Source organism: Leuciscus leuciscus (assembly GCF_965113295.1).
Source record: "Leuciscus leuciscus genome assembly, chromosome: 19".
NCBI lineage: Eukaryota > Metazoa > Chordata > Actinopteri > Cypriniformes > Leuciscidae > Leuciscus > Leuciscus leuciscus.
The window spans coordinates 6,150,856-6,173,072 of NC_138743.1; the positions used below are offsets into that span (position 1 = coordinate 6,150,856).

Below are 22,217 nucleotides of genomic sequence, written 5' to 3' on the forward strand. Positions count from 1 at the left end.
TAATCTCAAGAATAAAGAAGTTTCTGTAATAAAGCAGAGCCACAATTCCTGAAAATCCCCATCTCCTGTATTCAGATTGCCTGGTTCTCATGCGAGATCTGGCAACCCTGATGGATGTGTGTGTGTGTGTGTGTGTGTGTGTGTGTGTGTGTGTGTGTGTGTGTGTGTGTGTGTGTGTGTGTGTGTGTGTGTGTGTGTGTGTGTGTGTGTGTGTGTGTGTGTGTGTGTGTGTGTGTGTGTGTGTGTTTGGGCAGGGCTGCAGTGAAGCGCAGCTGATGTGAATGATTCTCTGCCAGACGCGCGCTTATATTTTGGATCTTGTGTTTTCAGTGGAAATCTGTGAAATATTTCGAGCTTATGATTTCACCCATACGTGTTCATGACGGAAGCGCGTTTATCTTTTATTCATTTGTGGAGACCGCAGAGATTTGCGCCGTGACTGACATTATGCGCTCGGAAACCGGAGGATGCTGATGCTGACATTCCCATCTTCCACCACCGTCCTTCTGGTTTAACGGGAATTACTGCGCTCATTCATTTGTGATCCACTCATCTCAGACGGGAGTCAATATGTCCATGAAGGCAAAGACCGGCGAGGCGGTGAAGGTGGTGGTTCGGTGTCGCCCGATCAACCGTAAAGAAGAATCGACGGGTTATGAGAATATCGTGCAGATGGATGTGAAACTGGGCCAGGTGGCCCTGCGGAACCACAAGGCGGGTCCGGGAGAGCTTCTCAAGACCTTCACGTTTGATGCGGTTTACGACGCGTGCTCCAAACAGAGCGACCTGTACGACGAGACGGTCCGGCCGCTCATCGACTCGGTTCTGCGCGGGTTTAACGGCACCATCTTCGCGTACGGACAGACGGGAACCGGGAAAACGTACACCATGCAAGGCCAGTGGCTGGACCCCGAGCGCCGCGGCATCATCCCGAACTCGTTCGAGCACATCTTCACGCACATCTCGCGCTCTCAGAACCAGCAGTACCTGGTCCGGGCCTCGTATTTGGAGATCTACCAGGAGGAGATCCGTGACCTGCTCACCAAAGACCACAGCAAGAAGCTGGAGCTTAAGGAGAGCGCAGACTCAGGGGTCTACATCAAAGATCTGTCCTCCTTCGTCACCAAGAACGTGAAGGAGATCGAGCACGTGATGAATGTGGGGAACCAGACCAGATCGGTGGGCTTCACCAACATGAACGAGCACAGCTCGAGGTCGCACGCCATCTTCATCATCACAGTGGAGTGCAGCCAGCTCGGGCCTGATGGACAGAACCACATCCGCGTGGGAAAACTCAACTTGGTGGACCTGGCAGGCAGCGAGCGACAGACCAAGACGGGCGTCCAGGGCGAGCGTCTGAAGGAGGCCACCAAGATCAACCTGTCCCTCTCCGCCCTGGGGAACGTCATCTCTGCGCTGGTGGACGGGAGAAGTTCTCACGTGCCCTACCGCGACTCCAAACTCACCCGGTTGCTGCAGGACTCACTCGGGGGGAACGCGAAGACCATCATGGTGGCCACGCTGGGACCGGCCTCCTACAATTACGAGGAGACCCTGACCACCCTGCGTTACGCCAACCGAGCCAAGAACATCAAGAACAAGCCTCGCGTCAACGAAGACCCCAAAGACGCGCTCCTGAGGGAGTTCCAGGAGGAGATCGCCCGGCTGAAAGCACAGCTGGATAAACGCGGTATGCTCACCAAGAGGAAGAGGAGGAGCAGGAGGCTGAGGAAGATTGGAGAAGGCGGAGCGGAAGAGGTAGAAGAGGACGATGATGTTGAAGATGATGATGATGATGATGATGAGGAAAGTGTGGAGAAGGAGGCGCAGGACTACATGAAGGAGCAGCAGGAGAAGCTGGAGAGGGAGAAGGAGGCTATCAGAGACGATCACACTCTGGTGGCGGAGGACAAACTGAGACTCCTGGAGGAGAAAGAGAAGATGATGAGGCATCTGAAGAAGGAGCAGGAGGCCACTGAACTCCTCACAGCCAAGTTCAAGGTCAGTATGCTTGAAGATTGTGTGTGTTCGTGATCAGGTCAAGGGTGAATCGGGTCAAGTTCCACTGATGTGTGTGTGTATAGAATGAGTTTAAGTTGCATATTACAAGAAAAGTTACAGATAGATGATATACATTCAAACTAAGTAATGTTTTTAACCATTGCGTTTTTTCTCGATTGCATGAATGAACACACAGTTCATGAAACAATTTTTAAGAATTTCAAAAGCTTTAAGTAAGGTTAATTTTCAATACACTTCTGTAAAGAGATCTCGCAGTAGATGAAAAGCACAAGAAAAGAAAAAGTTCAAATACTAAAGAAGTGAATATGAACTTGGTATGCTATACAGTATACTGTCAATTACAATACAGTACATTACCAAAAAAAAATCAGCATCCTCGACCATATTTGCCATACTACGGTATAACAGTTTTTTAGTCTCCTGACAAGACTTTCTGGACCTCTTCTTGGCCGTCTCTCAGTTCTGCCAAACTTCCAAATGTAAGAAGTACTTGGCTAAAAAATCCATTTGACAATTGCGAGTTTAAGGTTGTACAAGATGTGCTACAGTATTTACTGTACAAAGAATAGTGAAAGTTCTCTCATCTAAAGTAATGCTACTGTGTACTGTAATTATACTGTATGTGTGAGTCGTATAAACCCTCAGCTTTCCTCATGGTTATTCCATGCTCAAGAACATGGTCAACTATAATGCATTGTATTTCATCAGGAACAAATGTCTTTTGACCCTGTGCCCTTCATTTTTATTTCCCACTTCTCTTCCTCTTCCTCTCCCACCACTAGGATTCATTTTCCAAAGCCCACAATCACCCGGTCTCTCTAATTATATTATCCTGAGATTCTGATTGATGTCTCATCAGTTTTTATGTGTACACATGGATAAATGTGTGCTATTTGAGTTCACAGTGTAACTCTTGGAGGTAATTACATTGTGTGCTTGTGTTTTCTGAATGAGAAAAGGGTTAAACCTGTGCAAAATGAGTTTTGCAGGAAATATTGAGAAAACTGGAATGTGTTTGAAAACTGGCAAATTGGCGAAATGTGTTAAACGTTTTGAGAAGCCTGTCTTCGTTACGAGAACCGAATGATTTGGGAAAATTGGGCCAACTAAATCAGTTACAGTGTGTTAGTAATCAAGAAAAACCGTAATAATGACACACTGATGGATGGATGGATGGATGGATGGACAGAAAGACAGTTAGATATATAAATGAACAGATAGAGAGATAGATAGATAGACAGACAGATAGACAGATAGATATATAAATGAATGGATAGATGGATGGACAGAAAGACAGTTAGATATATAAATGAACGGATGGATGGATGGACAGAAAGACAGTTAGATATATAAATGAACGGATAGATGGATGGACAGAAAGACAGTTAGATATATAAATGAACGGATGGATGGATGGACAGAAAGACAGTTAGATATATAAATGAACGGATAGATGGATGGACAGAAAGACAGTTAGATATATAAATGAACGGATGGATGGATGGACAGAAAGACAGTTAGATATATAAATGAACGGATAGATGGATGGACAGAAAGACAGTTAGATATATAAATGAACGGATGGATGGATGGACAGAAAGACAGTTAGATATATAAATGAACGGATAGATGGATGGACAGAAAGACAGTTAGATAGATGGATGGACAGAAAGACAGTTAGATATATAAATGAACGGATGGATGGATGGACAGAAAGACAGTTAGATATATAAATGAATGGATAGATGGATGGACAGAAAGACAGTTAGATATATAAATGAACGGATGGATGGATGGACAGAAAGACAGTTAGATATATAAATGAATGGATGGATGGATGGACAGAAAGACAGTTAGATATATAAATGAACGGATGGATGGATGGATGGATGGACAGAAAGACAGTTAGATATATAAATGAACGGATGGATGGATGGACAGAAAGACAGTTAGATATATAAATGAACGGATGGATGGATGGATGGACAGAAAGACGGTTAGATATATAAATGAATGGATGGATGGATGGATGGACAGAAAGACAGTTAGATATATAAATGAACGGATGGATGGATGGACAGAAAGACAGTTAGATATATAAATGAACAGATAGAGAGATAGAGAGATAGATGGACAGAAAGACAGATAGAGATATAAATGAACAGATAGATAGACAGACTGACAGATATATAAATGAACAGATAGATAGATAGATAGATAGATAGATAAATGAACAGATAGATAAAATAAACAAAAAAAATTATACGAAAAGAGCAATATGGAAGAGGACAATTATGAACAATTCAGCACTGCAAATGTGGGCCATTGAAAACTTCATTTTTGTCCGTTGTGTTTTGGCTTCATCTTCCTTGTAAAAAGTCTGAATCAGGGCATCAGATGAGTCCGTCACAGTCGTGCTGTCATCGATCAAACCACAGCCCTGAATCAAAGACAGGTCAGCAAACACTGTGTGTGTCTGAGAACAGAATCCATGTGCTGTGATCACATCAGAGCGTAACCATGACGACAGAGAGAATTCCTCCACTCTCATGTGTTTCACACACGCGTTTGTTGACAATGCTATGCATATCATTTTAGATCTCGGCTTAGATTTGTTCCCCCATTGATCTTGTCAAGTTAGTTAAAGAAAAGTGCATTTAATAACAGGTTAAAGGCCCTCAGCTGTGTGTGTCTGCGGTCACAGACGGCCAAACGGCTTCACGGATGATGGTGGACGATGTCCTGCTGTGGTCAACCAATCACATGCGCTCGTTTTTCCCGGCCATCATTAAGCCAATCAAACGACAGTACAGTAGCCAGGCAGAGTCTCTCTGGTGTAAAATCATTGATTACAGTCAATACAGTCAGTCATACTAATACTAGTAGAGGTCTAATTCCTATCAACTGTGTGTTTGTGTGTGAGTGTGTGTGTGTGTGTGTGTGTCAAGTCAAGTATATTTGTATAGCGCTTTTCACAATACAGATTGTATCAAAGCAGCTTCACAGTATTAAATTAAAATAATACAACAAGGTTTGTTTCTAGTGGAATTTATTGATTGATAAAATTAAATTAAATCTCCCCAAAATATCCCCATGTGTGTGCGTGTGTGCATGCGCACGTTTGTGTATGTATGCATGTGTGTGTGTGTGTGTGTGTGTGTGTGTGTGTGGTGTGTGTGTGTGTGTGTGTGTGGTCCTAGTAAACCCAACATTACTGGGACATTTTTCATCCACATAATGAAAACAGCTTATAAATCATATTAAATTGTTTTTTGATAATGTAAAAATCCAGAAAGTTTTCTGTGAGGGCTGTGTTTAGGGTTAGCGGATAGAATATACAGTTTGCAAAGTATAAAAATCATTATGTCTATGGAAAGCCGCCATAAAACACGTTTCAGTTCAATAACTGTAAAGTTCATCCATTATGAAACAAGTTCAATTCAGCCATGAGCAGCTCTTCTGAAGACAACACTGTGTTATCTGAAACAGTCATGTGATCCGATTCAGCTTGTGATGACTGAATGCATGACATCACCTCTTCACATGGCCTTGTGCATTATTGTGAGAGTGTGTCAAAGAGCTGGGTGCTTATATTGTTCATCTCTTTATTCTCATATCAGAGGTGTTTGCTGAAGTCGTGGCCAGATGCAGGGTGAGGTTTCAGATTGAAAGGGGGTTCAGTTTTATAAATAGCCATCATTATTGGTGGGTCATTTCCTGACAGGTGATGACTCATCACGACCTCATCCTGTTCTCTGGGCTGTTAGCCAATCACATTACGCGATCTCAAACAATAACAGCAACACAGGAAGCACATCACTGCATGTCTGATCACAAACAGGACTGTGTTCAGAATGGCATATTAGCTTACAACTCAATGTACTGTATAGTAACAGTAACAACCCTGAAGTTCGCATCACCCTGGTTCCCTTGACAATAGGATTTTTCAATTGGCTTTTGGATTATTGCAGAAAATAAGCTCTGTGACCAACACAAGTTTATGATTCTTAAATGATCACAACTTTTATGAATTCTGAAGCCTAAATACAATCATCAGAAGTAAAAAGCTAAACATAGACTAGAAATGAACTACACCACGGTCACATGACCTCAACATCACCATCAACTCTCAGTCTTTGTTTAAAAACTTTTTCCCATGACAGTTCGAGTTATAATAGTTTGCAAGAGCACGATTATAAACACAAGACGGCTGTGAAAGCGGACTCTAGTGAGTAGACGAGTTTTCCTGTTCGGCTGAGGACGTTTAATGTTCCTGACAACTTCTGCCGTCCCATTTAGACGCTTGTAAGTAAAGGCTTTAAAAAAAATCACATGTGGGGTATTACTGGTGTATATTATGTATGTTGTAGAATAAAACATGAAAATACATTAAGCTTGTGTTCTCCACAGACGTTATTTCAGGCATTTAACCAAAAACCCATTAAAAAACCCCACAGGCTTCCAGACGATAAAACCGAAGTGCTAAAATGCTCTTTTCTGGGGTTTTGCCTAAAAATATGTCATCCCTGCAGCACTCTATACTATATACATATTTATTAAAAAACAAGTAGCAATAGTAGGGATTATTCCACTCTAAACATTTTATAGTTTGCAGCATGTCCAGCTAATCATCTTGGAAATATAGAAAGTAATTTCACATTTTAAATCCATTTTTGTGTAAAGAATTTTGTTTAGTAGTCTGGTACAATAATAACCCATGTTACAATGCTCAACGCTGCAAAAACATGATGTAAATAGAAACCTTTGCTGTAAATTTAATTTAAATATAAAGCTGCTATTGACACTTTTAACCATTAAAGGGATACTCCACTTTTTTTGGAAATAGGCTCATTTTACAACTCCCCCAGAGTTAAACAGTTGAGTTTTACCGTTTTCGAATCCATTCAGCCGATCTCCGGGTCTGGCGGTACCACTTTTAGCATAGCTTAGCATAGATCATTGAATCGGACAGGACCATTAGCATCTCTCTCAAAAAAATGACCAAAGAGTTTCGATATTTTGCCTATTTAAAACTTGACTCTTCTGTAGTTACATAGGGGCTGTTTACACCTGGCCACTTCATGTGTTTTCTCAGATTCCATTTACACCTGGTCACATAAATGTGTTTTTGCGAAACGGATTTAAATCCGATCTTCAATTCCCGCGCTATATGCAGATTTAATGGAGTGTACGTCACCGAAAGCAAAAGATATGAGCTGCATTTTATTGATCATCAGCTAAAATTTCAAAGACTGCAATAAAAGAGAGCGGCAACAGCCCTGGTAAGATCATTTAGTTTCTTAAGAATTTACTTTTAATGATGATGATTGTGTGTTAAGCGTCTACGACTTACTTTCACTTTGATTTGCGATAGTTTGCACGTTGGCTTGATGAATAGATGCTCAGCTTCTCATCTGAGGTGATGCGTGTTCCAGTAGCGTCGTCTATAACATTACATATAGCCTATAACACGCTCTCACACTTTATTTTTTTAGCATTTTCGGGAGGAGTACAATTTACATATGTGGTTTCAACAACCAGATGCATTTACACTTGTCCAGTTTCGTCAGGAATGCGGCCCAGACCACCTCCTGAAGTGGTTTGAGCGATCGGATTCAAATCCGTCTCGAATGCGTTTCGGAGGGCATTTACACCTGGTCTTTTCACGATCGGATAGCTATCCGATCTGAGAAAACGCATGAAGTGGCCAGGTGTAAACAGCCCCATAGTGTACTAAGACCGACGGTCATATCATTACGCCTGCTGGACTGATGGTACGGCAGCCAAGTTTCTTGATTATTATGCAGGAATGAGAGTATAGTTCCTAGCCATATCAGCCTAGAAAATCGCAACTTTTCATTTTCCGTCGGTCTTAGTACACGATGTAACTACAGAAGAGTCAAGTTTTAAATAGGAAAAATATCGAAACTCTCTGGTCATTTTTTTGAGAGAGATGCTAATGGTCCTGTCCGATTCAATGATCTATGCTAAGCTATGCTAAAAGTGGTACCGCCAGACCCGGAGATCGGCTGAATGGATTCGAAAACGGTAAAACTCAACTGTTTAACTCTGGGGGAGTTGTAAAATGAGCCTATTTCCCAAAAAAGTGGAGTATCCCTTTAATTATTATTATTTTTTTAACTGTGCAGTCATGCTATGTTTTCTTAAATATTGTTACCTAAAACTGATTTTTCAGAGTTGTAAGTAAAACAAAGATTATTCCAGTGTTTTACAAGAAAATTATGATCTTTCTACTTCAAAATATCATGTTTATTCAATATGTTGGTTGCCATTTATTTGTGATTTTGTTTGTGAAAATGTATTATTTAAAAGTGTGAAAATTGTTTCAAAGTAAATCATACACTATTTTTTTCCAGTGTTTATCTACGAAAATGTACAGTAGGAATTTTAGGAATATTTGCACACTATGGACAGCAGTGGTGTAAAGTATTTGAGTAAATATAATTAGTTACTGTACTTAAGTATATTTTTGGCTTAAGCAACTTTTCGACATATCTACATTTTTGAATAGGTATATATACTGTTTACTCCAATACATTTGTAACGAGTAATGCAATGCGAAACCAACACGTCCAGTCCAAGTAGGCTTTGACTTTTTTAGGCTTTAATTAGTTAACATTATTTTATGTATCCGTTATATTGAAGAGAGGCCCTTTTTGAGCACTTGAGCTTAACTAAGATTTGAGAGGTGTTCGTTTAAGATATGTCCAGCTTTATTTTGACTTAAACATGTGATTGCTCTCCTCACAAATAATCATGTTTCTTGTTTTTCACTGGCATGTCTCTTATAGGTGTTGAGGACTAGCGCATCTTTGAGCCTACATTCAGTCTGAGTAAAATACTTAAGTACTGTTAAAATCAGATACACGAAGACTTTTACTCAAGTGGTATTGAAATTGGGGACATTGGAGTCATTTTTGCTGTAAGGTATCTGTACTTTTACTTTACTCCTCTGATGGACAGTACACATTCTGCACATATAGTATGAGTAGTATGGTGCCGTTCCAAACATAGCTCATGACTCAGTTTTTGGCCCAGATTCATTCTGCGACTCAAGCCTTTATTGAGAATCCCCAGCGCTTGTGTCCTTGTTTTACCTGTGGAACAGACCAAACCACTTCACACACGCTTTCAGCCTTTAATGTCTGTTTACAAAGCTGTTTAATTATAGTGTCATTTAAAGAAAGGACGTGGGGGCGAGACAGACAGACAGACAGGAAGAAACCTAATTACACTGTTTCCTCTGGGATTGTTTATGTGTGTGGCTGGATTTGGAGTAGCATAGTATTATACTACTGTACTCGAACTGTTTATACAGTATGTAGTACCAGTGTTTTTATGGTTAACACTAATAACAAAACCAAACATGAGATCGCAATCTCGATTCAAACACAAACCCAATGATCTTATTCCTAAATCACAACGATTTGACTACGTCTATTAAACCTTTGACAAATCACAGCGGAACATTTAAATCTTAATCTACTTGATACTTCAAATTACGATTGTATCGATTACATTGTTACACCAGTAGGTGGCGATTTGACTGTTAAAAAATTGATTTGTCATTTAATCATTCAAGATATTCTTTTAGAAACGATGATTCATCCAGTTATGAAACAAGTGAAGTCTTTATGAGTGAGTCATTGAATCATTCATTCAACCCGATTAAAAAAAATATATATATATAAAAAAAATTTCAATTAATTAAATATTTAGAGTAGACTGCAGCGTTTAACAATGTGTCAGAACCTCTAGTAAATCACATGTTATTTTGCTGAGCTGTCTATTTAGAATCATGGGAGAATTGTGATCTATATAAAAAAAAATTATTCTTAATTTATCCATAATCGTGCAGCTCTAACCAAAACTATATATATATATATAAAAAAAGTTAATTGAAATAAACCTGAAATAAAATAGAATATAAATATTAAAAACTAAAACTTAAGAATTTTAAGTTGATTAAAAACTAAAACTTAAAAAATTTAAGTTGAAATAACAATTACTAAAACTGAAATAAAAGTAAATTAAAGTTTAAAATATAATTAAAATTTATTTTTTAAGGAAAAACAAAACACATAAGCTTAAATTAAAATTAAAACTGAAAATATAAAAACAAAAGCTAATTCAAAGTATTACTATAATACTAAATAACACTGATTTATACTGTATTTTTGTAAACATGGAATCTCCAGATAATCTGCTAAAAATCTCCTTCTTGACTTATTTGATCAGACTGCCAAAAGGTTACATAAATTACACAAACAGCAATCTGTGCATTTAACCATTATAACTGAATACCACTTGCTGAATTAAACATGTAACACAGCTGTTTCACTGTATATCATTATATAATATATACATGCAGTACGCTAGGACTCAGTTCCAAACATAGCCTGTATGTGCTGACAGTAAACATCAGTCATTGGCTTTCTCCCAGGATGCTTTGCTGAAATATTGATGCGTCAGCGTCTATGTGCAGGAAGGCGGAGCTTCAGTCGGAAGCTCCTGGCCAATGAATTCCTCACCAGTGTGAATACATAATGACCCAGACTCATCCTGAGCTCTGTTGCCATGGTGACCGGAGTGTGGGGGGTCTGGATGGAAAGGTCTCTGTTAAACAAGAGCATCTTCACTGCTGAGGTGTGTGTGTGTGTGTGTGTGTGTGTGTGTGACGGAACGTAATGCTGACGCTCTCCCTGAGGCCAATGTCTATTTTAAACTGGCATGAAAAGGCATCTCTCTGTTTCTCTCTTTCTCTATACTGTATTTTATTTTCCATCATTACTGTAATAGTATATACCATGTACAAGCAGTCTAAATATGTGTAAAGGGTTTTGCTCCATTTTATTTTCATTTCTTTTTCATTTCATTTTGTCAAAAATATTTATTATATTATAATTGGTACTGAATTAACTACTACAACTGAGATAAAAAATAAAGTTATATAGAAATATTTTTAAAAATCAAAAACTAAAAAAATGACAAAAGCACATAGCAAAAAGACTTATTATTTACACAAATTAATAATTACCCGAGTGTGGAAAGGGTTGAGCATAATTTAGATAAAAAAAAAATTGTGAATTAAATGTATTGTATTTTAATTGTTTTGGTACTAACATTACTTAAACTGAAATAAACTAAAGTTAATTAAAAATATAAAAAATATATAAAAAAAATACAAAATGGCAAAATGACTTAAGTTAAAATAAAAACTAAAAATATGTTATAAATGTTTTAAAATGCTAAAGTTAAAAATAATAATTAGGCTTCTGTTTGAGATCTGAGTGTGTAAGGGGTTTCACACAATTTATGTCATTTATTTGAATTATTTTTGTCCGTTGCATTTTGAAGAAAAATTGTAGTAGGCTTTGTAAAATCTTTTCAAAGGGTTAGTTCACCAAAAAATGAGAATTATCCCATAATTTACTCACCCTCAAGCCATCCTAAGTGTATAGCAGGACGTTCTTCTTTCAGCAAAAAATATCCTGGCTCTTCCAAGCTTTATAATGACATTGATTAATTTTTTAAGCTCAAAAAAGCTCATCCATCCATCATAAAAGTAATCCATACGGCTCCAGTGGGTTAATAAAGGCCTTCTGAAGTGAAGCCATGCGTTTTTTAAAGAAAAATATACATATTCATAACTTTTATAAACTATAATCACTGGCTTCCGGCAACACCCGTACGCGCGTTCACGAGAGAGTCGAGTTTTGGGCTTCAAAATCCAAGTTACCATTCACTCCCATTATAAAGCCTGGAAGAGCCAGGATATTTTTTTAATATAACTCTGATTGTCTTTTTTTTTTTTTTTTTTTTACTATGTGCAGTCAGGCTATATTTGATCATATATTGTTACCTGTCATTTACAGTATAGATTGTAAGTCATTTACACCTATAGGCTTGAGGGTGAGTTAATTTATTGGATCCTTTTCATTTTTTGCTTGAACTATTCCTTTAAGACCAGTTAATAGTAATGGACCGAATATTATGTCACCTAATTAATATTCATGAGCATGCTGATGAGGTTTAGAATAGCCTCCACCCTCTGTGTGGCTGTACATTAACACAGGAAGGTTTTGGTTTCATCCCTTGGGACACAAAGCACTTTCCCTCCATCTTTCCATGTCTCTGTTATCTTCTTTCTATTAAATTTATCTATTCATTCATCTTCCTCCTCCTCTCCTCCCGTTCCATCCGTTCCAGTCCCGTGATCACAAAGACAGAGAGAGAAATGAACTGTATTCTGCGTGTGTAAGCCAGAGAGACGTGTCCCGTGAAGTCTGATGTGTTCTGACTGGGTGTTTTGGATGTTATGAGCGCTGGTCTGATGGCCCGTGCGGGTCAGCTGTAGTTCTGGGCTCAGTCTTTGTTCTTCTCCCTGTTGTGGCCTTCTGACAATAATCTTTGTGTGTCGCTAAAGCCGAGAGCGGCTGCCGTCCACAAAGAGAGCTCTGTGCTGTCGGGTGGGGGAGGACGCCAAGATTATTTTCATCATGATTTCGAAAAGGTCCTTCACGCTGACAGCCATTTGTAGCCGTTTTCAATAAGAGTTGGTGATTTCAGACAACGTGAGTGACAGTGATTCTTTGTAGTGCAACAAAATCGAGCAGTTTTCTATTTTCAATTGTGCAGCATCACACTGGTTAGCTCCGCCCACAGCGAGCTCTCATTGGTTCAAAGTTCCTCTCCATTTAAAAAAAAGAAATATACATATTTCACACTAACCCTAGCCCTATATATATATATATATATATATATATATAATGTGTGTGTGTGTGTGTGTGTGTGTGTGTGTGTGTGTGTGTGTGTGTGTGTGTGTGTGTGTGTGTGTGTGTGTGTGTGTGTATAGTCTCACCGTTTCCACAAAAATGTAACCAGCACAACTGTTTTCAACATTGATAATAATCAGAAATGTTTCTTGAGCAGCAAATCATCATATTAGAATGATTTCTGAAGGATCATGTGACACTGAAGACTGGAGTAATGATGCTGAAAATTCAGCTTTGATCACAGGAATAAATTACATTTTAAAGTATATTCAAATAGAAAACTTATTTTAAAAATATTTGACAATATTACTGTTTTTACTGTATTTTGCCTCGAGACTAAAAATAAAACAAATTACTCTAAAAATGAAAAATGTTTCTTCAGGTTTGGGCATGTCTGTAGTCATTATAATGAGCTTTATTTAAAAGCAGTTGAAGTCTATGATATGTCCTAATTAGTGTGTGTGTGTGTGTGTGTGTGAACTCTACATGTGATCTTCTGGTTGCTAGGCGATGGAGAGCAAGCTGCTGGTTGGTGGGAAGAACATTATTGATCACACTAATGAGCAACAGAAGATGATTGAACAGAAGAGACACGAGATTGCCGAACAGGTAACGCACAGTTTTAATGTTTACATTAAACATTAAAACTCACGACACACTTCACCGTTAGCAACTGTGTGGCCTTCTGTGCTCATTAATAACACACAACTGTGTGTAAATCTGTGTGTGTGTGTGAGCAGACACGCAGAGAGAGGGAAATACACCAGCAGGTGTTGGATCAGGACGAGGAGACGTTAGAACTCAGAGAAACGTTCTCCTCACTGCAACAGGAGGTGGAAGCAAAGACCAAGAAACTCAAAAAGGTGAGACACACACACACACACACACACACACACACACACACACACACACACACACACACACACACACACACACACACACACACACACACAGCTGAACTGAGGTGAAGCGTGGTGTAGATTGTAGAAGCTCACATGCTGATGGCATCACATTCAGAGGTTGCTAATCATGAGAACGTCCCTCTTTTGGGACCAGTGGCTTCCAATATTAAACAATTGCGAGATACTTCATCTCATTTTATTATTTTCTGTTTTTATTTGGAACTTCATGGATGCAAAGCAAAAGATTATTCATAACAAATGAATGTCCTTTATTTTATTTCACAGTCCACCATGTTTATTAATTATTTACAAATGTTTCTTGGGCATCAAATCATCATATTAGAATGATTTCTGAAGGATCATGTGACACTGAAGACTGGAGTAATGATGCTGAAAATTCAGCTTTGATCACAGGAATAAATTCCATTCTAATATATATTCAAATAGAAAAACACTTATTTCAAATTATGATAATATTTCACAATATTCCTGTTTTTACTGTATTTTTGCTCAAATAAATGCAGCCTTGGTGAGCAGAAGAGACTTCTTTTAAAATATTAAAAAATCTTTCTGACCACAAACTTTGCCCATCCCAACATTCCCAGTAACGCTCATTAACAAGCGTTACATCACGACTCCTTTGAATGAGACTTTAGCAACCACTGAATATTAAGTGACAATATATAAATATGACAGCACTGAGTTCCCTAACTCCTCTGTTCCTCTTGCTCCCCCTTAATTCTGGACCTTTGACATTTGACCCCTGGAACACCCCTGACCCCACCTCCCCGTGAAAATTAAACACCTTTTATCAGTACAAGAAGGTTAGTTTGTTTTACACTTGCTCGGTTGCTGTCTGTCAGAGGCTAATGCTAAACGCTAGCATTAAAGCTTTCACAGCAACTAATTCAAGTCAACCTGCATTAATCTCCATGGCTACCGCTAGCATGCTAACCACCAAAACCCTCTTTCTGAATCTCTGGTGACTTCAGAGATTTAGTTCTCAGTAGTAGACAGGCTAAACAGGGCTGAGCTCCACCGTTCCCATCTGCACGCCACTTCCTGTCAGAACTCATGACTTCCTGTTGGGCTGTAATGGAATAACTGTTGTGATGTTCAGTGGAACACACTGCACCTGACCTCACCTGTACATGCTCCTTCCTGAGCTTCACCTTTAACCCCTGCTGCGTGACACTGGACGTCCCACACTAACACTGACTGGATCACTGACCACATGTCATAGCATGAGAGCTGATGATGAGATGGATACATGGATGAAGAAGATGAGGATGATGAGGAAGGATGTATGGATGGATGATGATAATGATGAAGGCTGGATGATGATGATGAGGATGAAGGATTGATAAAAATATGACGATGATAAAGAATGGATGATGACGAAGGATGGATGAAAGTATGATGATGATGGAGAGATAATTATGATGATGAAGGGCAGATGATGATGATGATGATGGATGATGAAAGGATGATGTGATAAAGAATGGATGATGACGAAGGATGATGATGGGTGTATGGATGATCACATGTGTCTCTTTTTCTCTCTCTCTCACTCTCTCTCTCACTCTCTCTCACTCACTCTGTCTCTCTCTGTCTCTCTCTCACTCTCTCTCTCTCACTCTCTCTCTCTCTCTCTCTCTCTCTCTCTCTCTCTCTCTCAGCTGTATGCGAAGCTTCAGTCTCTGAAGGCTGATATTCAGGATGTGAATGATGAGCATGTGAGGAGTCGACAGGAGCTGGAACAAACACAGAACGAACTGACCCGAGAGCTCAAATTCAAGTGAGTGTGACTCTAAACACACGTTTGCTCTGCATCATTTTACCGGTGATGACGTCTCTGAAGGGAAGCCCTGTCAACGGATTCTAGGAGCAATTCTGTCTCCAAAATAAAATGACAGCGATCTATCATACAGCTGTATATGTCTCTGTCTGTCTCTGTAGATATCTGATCATAGAGAACTTTATACCTCCTGAAGAGAAGAATAAAATAATGAACAGACTTCAGTTTGACACGGAGGAAGACCAGTGGAAGTTTCAGCCTCTCGTCCCGGCAGAGAAGTGAGTGAACGTCGATCTTCACATGTGATGCATCAGATAGTAATATCAGCAGCAGCCAGAACACATCAAACTCATTATTACATATTTTCGAATAACAGTAAAGTTTAAAAAAAATTATGAAACGAAATATGGCAGTTAAGTAGAGTTAATTTTTAGTTTTGTAACAAAATGTACATGTAGGCACAATTTTTTTATTTGTTTACAAAAGCAAAAGCCTTAAAGGCAGGGTAAGGCGATTTGTTCTAGAAACAGTTTCTGTTATGCTGTTTGAAAGTCCCTTCACATCCTGATAGCAATCACTAAGTTAGATGGTCTAAATGTATTTAAATGTGTATATATATTGTCTGTGGAAGGCGTAGGACTATAACATGTTCCTCCAATCATTGCATTTGTGATGCAGTGCAGTGATACAATGTCCTATCTGACTGTCAATGTATTTCCATACCTCCGCCGCTCGCACCTTTAACAGTTCCTCCTGAACCAAAACAACCAGCTAATGCTTCGTTCACGCCATAACTACTGTAATTTGGAGGAGATGGAAACCCGTGATGTTATACTCTCGTGACTCGAATTCATGCGTTTCAATGTCAACACTATCAGCGCTGAAATGAATCTGCAGCAGTCAGGTGGTACAGGTCAGAGCTCTTTAATGCCTGGTTCAGATTACACGATTTTAGCCCGATTTTGGCACGATCCGTTTGACGTAGGGTGTCGTGGGGATTCGTAAACGACAATGGGTGTCGGGACGCAAGATTCGATCGTTTCATCTCGTAAAGTGTGTCATAGTGGGCGACAACCTACGTCGCGTCTGCGATGCTTCACGACATCACGATAATAAGACTAGCTTGTTTAATTTTTTTTCTGGTCCTCCACGACGGTTTCGTCAAGAGTGAATAAGTGAGTGTGTGTGCGCGCGAGTGAGTGAGCGAGTGAGTGAGTGAATGAGTGAGCGAGAGTGTGAGTGAGCGCGCGTGTGTGAGTGCGTGTATGTGAGTTAGTGCGTGTGTATTGTGCGAGTGAATGTGTGTGTGAGACGGCACGCGATGACTGGTCGGAAAGCAACGTGTAGTCTGACATGTTTCTTGTCCACGACACGACAAGATTTTAGGAGTCAAAATCGTGTAGCCTAATCATCTGACACATTGACTATCGTAACAGACAAAAAAAATTGTGACGTGAAATCGACATGAAGTAGTTTAACGCTGTCTCTCATGACGCTCTAGTTTGCTCTCTGTTGTACGCGTCGCGTTCGTGTGTTTTGAAGGAGGCGTGGCTTTGGAGACGCTCTGATGGGAGGGTGGGATATTATGCTTTCAAAGCTAGCTTACTATTGCTAGCCTCTCCGAAAATTGCCTACCCTACCTTTACTTCAAAAAAAAAAAATACCATGGTATTATTGGTACTTCATTTAAGTGACGTCATTATCTGACACAGGGTTATCATTATTAACTAAAACTAAAACCATAAAAAACATTTTCATTAGCCTACTTGAAATTAAATAAATGTGAACTGAAATAAAATGAAATATAAAAAAAAAAACGTATTTTATTACGGCTAATTCCAGGGCAAAAATTCTAATTTTCATTTAGTTTAAGTACTAAAATAACAAAAACAAAACAAACAAACAAAAAATAATAATAATTGTATAAAAATGTAGACATAAAAAAAAGACAAAAACACAATTACTATATTATAAAATATATTTATTATTCATTATAAATATGAACAAATACTATAATAGTATAGCAATGGTCCTAAAATAGCAGTGATCTGACATGAGTGATTTAGTGCTTTACTGAGCAGAACAGCTCACATACGGATAACGAAGTTGATGTTCTTGTCTGTTTTCTGTGTTTCTGACAGTAAATTCACACAGATGAACAGAAGACCCGTCTCTGCTGTGGGATACAAGCGACCAATCAGCCAGTACGCCAGGGTTGCCATAGCGATGGGAGCTCATTCCAGATACAGGGTATGTTTATGGAGAGAGAGAGAGAGAGATAGATGGAAGAGTAGGAAGAAAAAGTGGAACGTAGCCAGAAGATGTTAAATGAAATGGTTGAAATGAGTTCATGTGCTGGAGCCATGTGACTACGTGCACTGCAAAAAATGTGTTAAGGATGTTTAGACTAATTAGATGCTAATTAGAAGAGTGCGGTTTACGTGATTGTCCCTTGTGTCCCTCCATAGGCGGAGAATATAATGGTTCTGGAACTGGACATGACTCCTCCTGTCGTGTTTCAGCTGGACCTCCCGAGGTCTCCATCTCGAGATGTTCTGTTGGATAACACCAGTTACAGAGAGAAGTCAGCGTCTGGACGGGTCAGAAAATCTCAGTCATGGTCAGTAAAACTTCAAAGATGCACCTATTCAACGGCTTGTTAACACAAATGTGACCCTGGATCACAAAACCAGTCACAGATCGCACGGGTATATTTGTGGCAATAGCCAACAATACATTGTATGGGTCAAAATTATTGATTTTTCTTTTATGGCAAAAATCATTAGGATATTAAGTAAAGATCATGTTCCATGAAGATATTTTGTAAATTTCCTACCGTAAATATATAAAACATTTATTTCTGTGAGTGAATGCAGCACAATCGTGAACATTAAAGGTATAGCGGAGGATCTTTCCAAATTTTAGATAAGACCCGCCCTCTCCACTTTTTGAAAAGTTTGATTGATTCACCAGAATGATTGACAATTAGGAGGACCAATAGTATAGGTTACCCACCAGGAAGTAAAACATCCTCCGCTATACCTTTAATGGACAACTTTAAAGGCGATTTTTCTCAATGTTTCAATTTTTTTGCACCTACAGATTCCAGATTTACAAATAGTTGTAACTCAGCCAAATATTGTCCTATCCTAACAAACCATATGTCAATGGAAAGCTTATTTATTCAGCTTTCATATGATGTATAAATCTCAATTTGAACCATGTGACTGGTTTTGTGGTCCAGGGTCACATATATCTAATCAGCCTGCTATCACATGGCAGAAACTCAATGCAATTTAAGCATGTGCTGCATGCGATAGTATGAATGTGTGTAGTATACTAGTATACTGTCATGTGACCTACCGGTGTCAGTTGCGTCACTTCACTGCCATTCACAAATCCTCTGGCCTCATGGGATAGTAAAGTGTCTAACAAATGCGCACTTCAAACATGCGGGACCCCCTCGAAAAAGAAAAAAAAGGCTGTTGATTGTGGCCTGTGGAATGTTGGTCCACTCCTCTTCAATGGCTGTGCGCAGTTTCTGGATATTGACAGGACCTGGAACACGCTGTCGTATACGCCGATCCAGAGCATCCCAAACACATTCATTCATGCTGACTGCAGGAATGTTCACCAGAGCTGTTGCCCGTGAATTGAAAGTTCATTTCTCTACCATAAGCCTTCTCCAAAGGCGTTTCAGAGAATTTGGCTGTACATCCAACCGGCCTCACAACCGCAGACCTCGTGTAACCACACCAGCCCAGGACCTCCACATCCAGCATCTTCACCTCCAAGATCGTCTGAGACCAGCCACCCGGACAGCTGCTGCAACAATCGGTTTGCATAACCAAAGAATTTCTGCACAAACGGTCAGAAACCGTCTCAGGGAAGCTCATCTGCATGCTCGTCGTCCTCATCAGGGTCTGGAGCTGACTGCAGTTCGTCGTCGTAACCGACTTGAGTGGGCAAATGCTCACATTCGATGGCGTCTGGCACTTTGGAGAGGTGTCCTCTTCACAGATGAATCCCGGTTTTCACTGTACAGGGCAGATGGCAGACAGCGTGTGGGTGAGCGGTTTGCTGATGTCAACGTTGTGGATCGAGTGGCCCTTGGTGGCAGTGGGGTTATGCTATGGGCAGGTGTATGTTATGGACAATGAACACAGGTGCATTTTATTGATGGCATTTTGAATGCACAGAGATACCGTGATGAGATCCTGAGGCCCATTGTTGTGCCATTCATCCACGACCATCACCTCATGTTGCAGCATGATAATGCACGGCCCTATGTTGCAAGGATCTGTACACAATTCCTGGAAGCTGAAAACATCCCAGTTCTTGCATGGCCAGCATACTCACCGGACATGTCACCCATTGAGCATGTTTGGGATGCTCCTGATCATCGTATACGACATTGTGTTCCTGCCAATATCCAGCAACTTCGCACAGCCATTGAAGAGGTGTGAACCAACATTCCACAGGCCACAATCAACAACCTGATCAACTCTATGCGAAGGAGATGTGTTGCACTGCGTGAGGCAAATGGTGGTCACACCAGCTACTGACTGGTTTTCGGACCCCCCTGGACCCCCCAATACAGTAAAACTGCACATTTTAGAGAGGCCTTTTATTGTGGCCAGCCTAAGGCACACCTGTGCAATAATCATGCTGTCTAATCACCATCTTGATATGCCACACCTGTGAGGTGGATGGATTACCTCGGCAAAGGAGAAGTGTTCACTAACACAGATTTAGACAGATTTGTGAACAATATTTGAGAGAAATAGGCTTTTTGTGTAATCTTTTAATTAAATATTCTTTTATATAATTTATAAACCCAAGTGATTAGTTTTTTTAAAAAGGATTTATGTTTGATAAGATTAAATTAGGATTATAGTGTGATATGGTCTATTGGGTAATCCGAGATTAATGTATAATCTCTATAACATAGTGCTCATGTGTACATAGTTGAATCTCAGTGCAGATTTCTCAAGTATTTATGCGCTATTTTTAGAACGGAATACTTGTGTATTTCTCATTCCATTTCTGCACATTTTTATATGCATAAAATACTAAGACCTACAATGCTTGACTTGTGCCTGACTTGACTTCCCATTTACAGTTTAAATCTATTTCTTGAGTTAAAAATAAAACAAAAACCTTTTGATGCTCCACTAGCTGCATTAACATGTACTTATAAAACCACAGTGTTGTATAATTCAGTCTAAAATGTTTGTACACTATTTTACATACTATTTTTAAACATTTATAGCACATTTTGGAATTTATAGTAAGTCATCTGGGTATTTGTGCGTTAATTTGTATATGGTACTACAAAAGTACTAGTATGCTGTTGGTCTCAAAATAATGACATCACATGTGTTCGCAGGTGCCAGTCTCCGCATGTCATTTCCTCCTCAAGCTCCACCCTCTCTCTGGCATCCTCAGGGTCCCACAGCTTGCCACACCCACAAAACATCACCATGGCAACAGCCCAGGAATGAGACTTGGAATTACCATATTACCGCCCCCTGTAAGGCATAAACAATAGTCAATCAATCCAACATAGACCGAGGAAGACGGGGCGAGATGAACTGTCCGTCAACATTAACAAAGACTGGAGCGCTCGAACCTTCAACAAGATGGAAACCTGCTCGTGATCTAATCTGCAGTTTGATATAACAGTGAATGAGGGACTAGACCCATTCCAACCCATCAGGACCAATACAGCGATTAATATTAGTAACATTATTCACATTTCTTACTCTCTTGCTCTCTGCTCCTCAGGACAGTGAAGACACTTTGATTACTACCATCAACAGCACTGAAGCTTTGCCTCACCTGACACCGGAGGCTAGTCAAGCTAGTTATGTTCATTCATTTTGCTGCTTCCAAAACCGTGCGTGGGTCAACCTCAGTGTTTATGTACTGACCAGCACCGGTCCGATCCAGGAGTAGAGCCACACACACCTCGAATGATGGAAGCCAAAACGGACGGGGCTTTTGCGGTCGCTCGCTTCCTGCTGTAAAGAAAAGAGCTGAGCAAGAGGAACGTCTCTCTTTCTATCTGCATGTCTTACTGTATGTGTGTGTCTTCGTGATTCTGATCAGGGTTCTGGACGAGAGGCGGCTGATGGGCTGGAGGAAGGATCTACAGGGTTCCCACGGGCTCATGGAAAACCATGAGGAAATGTCAGGGATTTTTGATTGGTTTTCCAGGCCTGGAAAAGTCATGGAGATGAATAAAATGTTAAAAGTTAAGGAGATTTAATTTATGCATTTTTTAAATATAAAATATTAACATGATATTATATAAATATATAAACATGAAACAAAATTGTAAAAAAAAAAAAAAAAAAGTATGATAAAAAAAGACTTTTCAAACAGGTATCATAATATATGATGATGTGTGTGTGTATTTATATGTAAAATCACCGGCCACTTTATTAGGTACACCTTGCTAGTACCAGGTTGGACCCCCTTTTGCCTTCAGAACTGCCTTAATTCTTCGTCACACAGATTCAACAAGGTGCTGGAAACATTCCTCAGAGATTTTGCTCCATATTGTCATGAGAGCATCACACAGTTGCTGCAGATTTATCATCTGCACATCCATGCAAGTCTCCCGTTCCTCCACATCCCAAAGATTCTCTATTGGACTGAGATCTGGTGACTGTGGAGGCCGTTTGAGTTTAGTGA

General features: G+C 39.7%; 1 protein-coding gene across 1 annotated transcript; it reads left to right on the forward strand.

Annotated features, from left to right (window-relative positions):
• Positions 1-204: 204 nt before the first annotated feature.
• kif3ca (kinesin family member 3Ca) lies at positions 205-21,855 on the forward strand. The gene is made up of 8 exons (XM_082148054.1): positions 205-2,001; positions 13,326-13,427; positions 13,559-13,681; positions 15,400-15,518; positions 15,680-15,796; positions 17,660-17,768; positions 17,987-18,138; positions 20,908-21,855. The coding sequence occupies exons 1-8, from the start codon at positions 571-573 to the stop codon at positions 21,020-21,022; spliced, it is 2,268 nt and encodes a 755-aa protein (XP_082004180.1). The 5' UTR covers positions 205-570; the 3' UTR covers positions 21,023-21,855.
• The last annotated feature ends 362 nt before the right edge of the window (positions 21,856-22,217 follow it).

Excerpts from the sequence above, each read along its gene's own strand:
- kif3ca (XM_082148054.1), top strand. The coding sequence starts at position 571 with ATGTCCATGAAGGCAAAGACCGGCGAGGCGGTGAAGGTGGTGGTTCGG. Across the intron at positions 13,428-13,558 it reads GACACGAGATTGCCGAACAG|ACACGCAGAGAGAGGGAAAT; the intron begins GTAACGCACAGT and ends GTGTGTGAGCAG. Across the intron at positions 15,797-17,659 it reads CCTCTCGTCCCGGCAGAGAA|TAAATTCACACAGATGAACA; the intron begins GTGAGTGAACGT and ends TGTTTCTGACAG.